The 6870-nt window shown below is 36.1% G+C and overlaps 1 protein-coding gene across 1 annotated transcript; it reads right to left on the minus strand.

The window, feature by feature from the left end:
• Positions 1 to 247: 247 nt before the first annotated feature.
• Positions 248 to 6504, minus strand: LOC116123854 (autophagy-related protein 18f). Its single transcript, XM_031409589.1, has 8 exons — positions 5769 to 6504; positions 3993 to 4451; positions 3480 to 3908; positions 2898 to 3134; positions 1945 to 2778; positions 1682 to 1842; positions 923 to 1288; positions 248 to 535 (listed from the first exon to the last, which is right to left on the minus strand). Exons 1-7 carry the CDS (start codon positions 6042 to 6044, stop codon positions 925 to 927), a joined length of 2760 nt encoding a protein of 919 aa, XP_031265449.1. The 5' UTR covers positions 6045 to 6504; the 3' UTR covers positions 248 to 535; positions 923 to 924.
• Between the last annotated feature and the right edge of the window lie 366 nt (positions 6505 to 6870).

Consider the following 6870-nt stretch of genomic DNA (forward strand, 5'->3'; position numbering starts at 1 on the left):
GTTCTTAATTAATCCAGCAATTTGTACTTTGTAGAGATTTGTGTTAATCTAATTGAAGTTAGAAGCTTATTTAAGTTAAGAATTTTGGCCTGGTTCATTGGTTATCAGAAGGAAAAAGAAGAAAAGAAACCTTCTTCAATTTTAATGAAAAGGACTTGCACGACTTTGATCCCACGAAAGAGATGGCTTCAATTCAAAGAAATAATGTTTGACCATCAAAATAAGATTGATTCTTACTCAACAAAGCTTGCACAAGAATGGGAATGAATAATTATATAATAACAGATGGAGAGCAAGAGTTTACAAGGTGCTGCTATTATTTACATATTACAACTGATTATTTGGTAATGTATTTTCTTTGTTCTGTTATTTACAGAGTCAACAGAAAGATGAAGATGATGCCCAACATAGTATCCACAATTCCGGATCATTATAGTCAAGCTCCCCTATGCCTCAATATTTGTCTACATTCCAGCCATAATATTAACACCTGTTAATCAGCCCCCCCTGGAGAATAAAAGAATTTACTGCACACCTGACAACAAGAAAACCTCACATCAAATTTCAGCACATAGAAATTATAGATAAACAATATCAACTTAAACTCTACCCAGAAGATTAAATGACAATAGAAAGCAATTGATTTGCAAAAAGTATTAGCATCTTTCAGTGGGTACTTGACTCTGAATACAAATTGTTTTGCTGGTTATATTATATCCTGTGTGTCAAAGTTTAGGCTCAACACACGGGTGCCAAAACTTTATAATTTCCCTTCAAAGCACCATATGACAGTATATGCATACATTTGCTATTTTCATGAGACAGTTCCTGCCAGTTCCCTGAGCTAGTCAATAACACAAATTCATAAAGCTCAGAGTTAGTATCTAAATACACGTTAAACTACTGGGACAAAAGAATTTACCTCTAGTCAAACTCATCACCTTCTTCTTCAAAATGATTCTCCATTTTCAGGCCTTCAATGTTATTATTTACAAACTTGAGTTGAGACTCCATTCTTAAGCTCTCAGTATTATTTACAATCCCAAGCTGCATATTGGTTTTAAGGCTGTCACTGTTATTTACATAGCCCTGTTTTTCTACTGGCATTCGAGGACCATCCCAACCATTTTCTCCAGCGTCACTGTTATAATCAGGCACTGAAGCCCCACTATCAGTTACAGGTTCAAGAGAACCAGAGCTACTTTTGCATGAAAGCCTGCCATATTCAGAAAGCCCAGACCTCTGATGCAGCAGCCTCCCATTGGTATTGTTATCCACACCAGGAACCCTGCATCACAACACAATGAAAAAGAATATACTTCATGAAAATCACCATGAGCTTTCATAGTTGCGCAAAAAAGAAAGCCATCAACTAGTAAATAAGCAAGGACCTCCATAACAAGGATATGACATTTTGTAGACGTATAGATAAGTTACACAGCTGTGATCAGAAAATACAGATATGTTCTTAGTTTAAAAAATTCCCATAAATTATTTTTAATTATGTAATTAGCTAACTACGTGTCATCTGAATTAAAAATAATATGCATCACAAAAGCATATTAATATTAAGGTCAGAAAACCAAAGTAGAAACCTAATAGACGAAAGGTAAATTCAAATAAAAGCAATCCTGCATCCTACAAATGGTAAAGAAGATAGACAAATAGAACTCCAAAGCACCTTGCTTGTTGAGGTTTGGGACTCTGAACATGGTCGAAAACCGGGATCAAGTTTTTTGACCTAGCTTCAATCATATGAGTAGAAATCCTTTCAATTTCAACTTCCCCTTTCAATTCATCCTCCACTTTAATGTCCTCCATGATCATCGACTGAAAGTATACCTGATAATCACAAAACAATAAAAGGCACATTACACATCAAGCAAAACATTTACATGATTCCATTAATAAACACCTCCAAAACCTTGTACAACAAGGAAATACCTCTGGTTTTGCCCACAATGGAATACGAGGTGGATGCATCTGCAGTTCAGCTTCAGAAATATACATGTGGTGTTTATCCTCAAGACTGACCTTCGTTTTCTCAACTGTACCCCTAGCTTCAGTAAGAAGACAATTTCCATCGTTCATTTCTTCAGGGTATATCTTATTGCTGTCTGACGCTCCATTCTCACCATATATGTCCAGATTATCTTCTCGCTCCCTTCGAATCTGCTTCTGACATATATTCCACTTCTGGATGGCCTCAACTACTAATCCAGCATCACCATCTGCAACTGGATCATAAGCAGTGCCCAATCCAGACATACCTGTCATCACATCTGAACCAGCTGATACCCGCAATGCATACTGTATCATACACCCAGAGGGAGAGAAAACCAGCAGATGGTACTTCATCTTCGAAGAGCTGCCACCAGCATATACGCCACCCTTTCCTTTGCAGTTATGAAAAGATGATGCAATGGCCCCAGAAAGGGAACTCATCCTTCCTGTTGCAGCTGCTGCAGCACCACTTACATGACCTCTCCAACCATTATTTCCATTTCTTATTCTACTAACAACAGAAAGTGTAACTGGGGGACCAGATGCACAAAGACTTTGTTGATTAGGCAATTGTACACCAGCATTAGGAGGCCAACGAACACCAGGCTTAGTCATGAAACCAGATCCATTATGTTTTGCATTAAAACTAGTATCAGCAGACTGAAAATAAACAGATCCCCCTGAAGGGTTTATAGCAAACAAATGACTTGTACCCCTAGAGGAACTAATCATAATCCAGTTGCTGTCATTACTGAAACTAATGTCCTGTATAACCTGAAATAAAACAAAGAAAGGGAAAAAGAAAACAGATAAGCAATGATTAACATGTAACATATGTGCGCGTCTGTGTGTGCGTATAGAAAGAAATGATAAAAAAATTAAAGTGCTCTTACAGCATTTGTGATACCACGTTGCAGCCTGTAAAGATGTACATAGGATGTACCAGCATCACATGCAGAGGAGCTTCCTTGGAGTCCAGGCATTATTTTGAAGACATTTATGTTATGACCCTGAACTGAAGCAGTCACTAAAAGAACCCCACTAGGATCAAAGCATAATGCTGAAATAGGACTCTTGTGTGCCCTAAACTGTGCAATAACACCTTTACTGACAATATCTCTGACAATGACCTGATTAACCCACGGATAAAAAAGAAATTAGGTAATGCATGAAGAAATCTTATGTTCAGGCCTAGATAACCAGATGAAGAGTAAAGCAGAACAGAATAATAATAATAAAAAATCTTAATTCATAAGATAGCATTATTAATAACCTCAGAATAAAGGATATGATTCCTATAATAAGCTAAACACAATATGTACAAAAGTTTCTATCTTGTAAAACCGCATATGCAATCAGAAAAGCAAGTATAAGAACTAACTAGATATGTGCATTAGCCAAAATAAGGAAAGGAAGAAAAAGAAAAAAGAAATAGTATACAGTAGAGGTATAAACAAACTAAGGGGAACAAGTACCATTCCAACATTATCTGCATCTGGCAGAAGACCATTAACAGATCCATTGCCCTTCCCGCCAGGACTCGCTGATTGTAGAGAATTCTGGGAATCAGGTAGAAGCTCAGAATAGTATCTTGACAGCTTCTTATATCCTATATCTCCTAGGGTCACTATCCCAGCAGCAAGTTGCTTGCTTGATACTTTTGCATAGTGAGCAACCCGGCTTCCATTTGATGCAAAGCCAGAAAAACTCAGAGGACTTAGATGTTGTGGACTGACACGCCCAGAATTGGAGACTACAACTGGACTTCCACTATAAGCCAGCCACCTGGGACCAACTGCAAGAGGTCCAATGCCTATACCTCCAGTAGTAGGATATCCAGTACCTATGGGATTTGTCAGAATGGCGTATTCTATCTCTAATGTTGCAGCATCAAAGCAGTGTATCTGCAATACATAAAAACTTAATTCTCAAACTTTGATTAGGCAGAAGGCACTGGTGCTTCAGAGCTTAAGTTTACATAAGCATACCTGGGCTGCTTGACATATAGCAACAACTCTAGAGCTGCTCCTTACAGCATAAATGGCTGATCTGAACTTTAGCACATGTACATAAGATTGGGATTTCAAGGAATAAAAACGAACAACAGTAGGCTCAAAACTGCCATTCCCTGAGTCATGATAGTTTGTGATTGTCCCATTAGTTGATAACCCATCCTGAATGTTAGTACCACCAGAAAGGGACCCATCAGAACAAGTTACCAGAAGTGGCCGGGCATCTGCATACTTGTCTCTTGATCTTTCTGATGTTACTGTTCTTGGTAGCATTTGCATAAAAGAAACAGGACCATCATATCTGGAAACTAGGTCACACACATTATCTGCTTCTTCAACATCCCAGACCTGGAAACCAGAACGATAACCCAGAAGGAGAACTTGCCGTGTGACATCTCCCTCACCCTCTAACTTGTCAAACCCGGCCCAAAGCACCTTTATATAATAAAAATAGAATTTGATATGAGCCCTCTCCATTGTTGGATCTTAATTTCAAGAACTCCAAAGTAACAATAACCCTTTTACAAAAAATTACTATCAACAGGAAAAATAACTAAAATATCCAATAAAGGCATCACAACAAGAAAAAATTAATAAAGCTCAGAATATAAAACAAAAAATAACAAAATGCTAAAAGGTCTATGTGGCCAAGCCATTCATATTGAACCTTGATGATTTGCACAACACCAATCATATACTTATCAAAAGCAAACTTGCAACGTTTTTTCTTTTCTTTTTTTAATAGCTAAAAATTACTTAGCCTCCCTATGTGTTTACAACTCTACCCAACCCTTAGGATTTACACTTTGCATAGTTGAAAACCAAATTAAATGAACTACACAAGTTCCTCCAAGATTCAACTCACATATATGAAAACACTAACACGGACATTCAAGAATTTTCAATTCCCTCACCTTATACACCATAAGTTTCAGCATATACTTCTTATAATCTTTAAGTCCAGTTCATGCCATATGGGAAAATTTAACGGGGACAAGAACTTTTCTCCAACTTGTATTAAATACACACCGACTGTCACAATTTTATTGCCATGTACCACAAATGCACACTATATTACACACTCACACAATTTATAGGGAAAAATCATAGGCCAAATTGCACCAAAATCACCAGCACCAGTCAAATTTTCCAACCATCCATACTAACTCCTTATAACAAAGACCAATTACTATATATCACAGACGAACTAAACTACTAACTCATGGTGCAATGAATTCAACTTAAATGACAGGAAATTTAGCAAAGTAAACCTTTCCCTCACTCTTCAAACCCAACCTGAAGTTGCAATGCCCACTTTGTAAACCAAAAGCAAAACCCCACTTCATTCTCTAAACCAAAATCTACACATTCAACAACACTTTCAAAATGAATCACTATTTTAAAAATATCTCTCAATTTCACCCAAAAACCATTAATCTCACAGCTTGAAACCTTAAAAAACTTATGCCACACAACCCAAATGAACTAAATTCCACATTTACACACTAATAATTTCCCAAACTTAACAGGAGCAGTTTAATTCCTAAGTTTATATCGTACATCTAGTAATTTACCAATTCACCAAACCCAATCTTAGGCTTCTTAAATAGGACTTTCAACACATAATATCGCAAAACATATCATTATAGTTATGGGCTTGCTTAAACACAGTTATTAACTTTAGTTTAAAAACCCTAAAAATAAATAAATAAATGCAAAGAAGAAGAAATTTGTGAATTTACATAAGTGTACCTGGTCATGGCTTGAATCATCAACTTTCTCCACAATCGACGACGCCACTGATGCTGCCGACCGCGCCACCGTGGACGCACCAGACGAGACGATCCTCAAATAACTTGAGATTGCACGGAACGGGCTCTTCGCTGACCGCGAAACGACACGGTTTTGTGACTTTAGCCCATCACTGTTACTACTATTCCTCATCCCAAAAACAAGCCCAACAATCAAATGAACAAATACCCAGAACACAAAATTTATTTCTCTGTCACCAATTTGTTGTTTGAGCATAACCCCAGGCTGTTTCTATTTTTTTAAGGAAAAAAAAAACACACTTTTTCGAGGTGCGAAAAAAAAACCCTAATTTGTGCAAAGAAACAGCCCTAATTTGCAATTTTTAGATTGCAAGTGCACTCATGCTTGGGTTTTGGGAAGAACCCAGATAAAAAAGAGCTTTGAATCTAAACAAAACCACTTCAATTTCTTGAGTTGGGGAAACAAAACCCTGCTTTGAGAAAACAAAACAAAAACAATTTTTCGAGGTTGAAAATTTTTTGGTTTTAATCTTTAATACCCAGAAGCAAAAACCGAAACGATATCAAAGATATAAACACTTTATTACAGTTATTGGGAATTGATCAGTATTGTAATTCACGATAAAAATCAAACAAATAAAAAAATTTACAGAACCAAAGAATTTTTTTCAATTGGGAAATTAATTTGGTGAAAGAAAAATAAAATTTATAGTACAGAATCGCATTTAAGTGTTTTTGAAATAATAAATTTGTGGGAGAAATCAATGAAGAAGATGAAGAAGAAGAAGAAGAAGAAGAAGACAGAAGGTATTTTGGAGAGAGAGAAAAGGTTGGATAAAGAAGAAGAGTTAAATTTTGTTTTTGTTTAATTTACTTTTTTTTATTTTTGTTTTTGTTTTTCTAATTTTGAGCTTGTAGAAATCAGAAATACGAACAGTTTATCTCTGAGTCTACGTCTCCATCTGTTGAATTGAATAAAAAATAAAGCATATCTCCGATGAAATTAATTTATATTATTAAATTATTTTTTTTAAACTTTAAAAAAATGAAATGGATTCAAACGTGTGTTGTATTTTGGTTGT

Source organism: Pistacia vera, unplaced genomic scaffold (assembly GCF_008641045.1).
Source record: "Pistacia vera cultivar Batoury unplaced genomic scaffold, PisVer_v2 Contig146, whole genome shotgun sequence".
Classification (NCBI taxonomy): Eukaryota; Viridiplantae; Streptophyta; class Magnoliopsida; order Sapindales; family Anacardiaceae; genus Pistacia; species Pistacia vera.

Coding starts and splice junctions, on each gene's coding strand:
- LOC116123854 (XM_031409589.1), bottom strand. CDS start 6,044: ATGCTCAAACAACAAATTGGTGACAGAGAAATAAATTTTGTGTTCTGG. Junction 3,909..3,992: donor CTATATGTCAAGCAGCCCAG/GTATGCTTATGT, acceptor TATGTATTGCAG/ATACACTGCTTTGATGCTGC. Junction 1,843..1,944: donor CATTGTGGGCAAAACCAGAG/GTATTTCCTTGT, acceptor TGTGATTATCAG/GTATACTTTCAGTCGATGAT.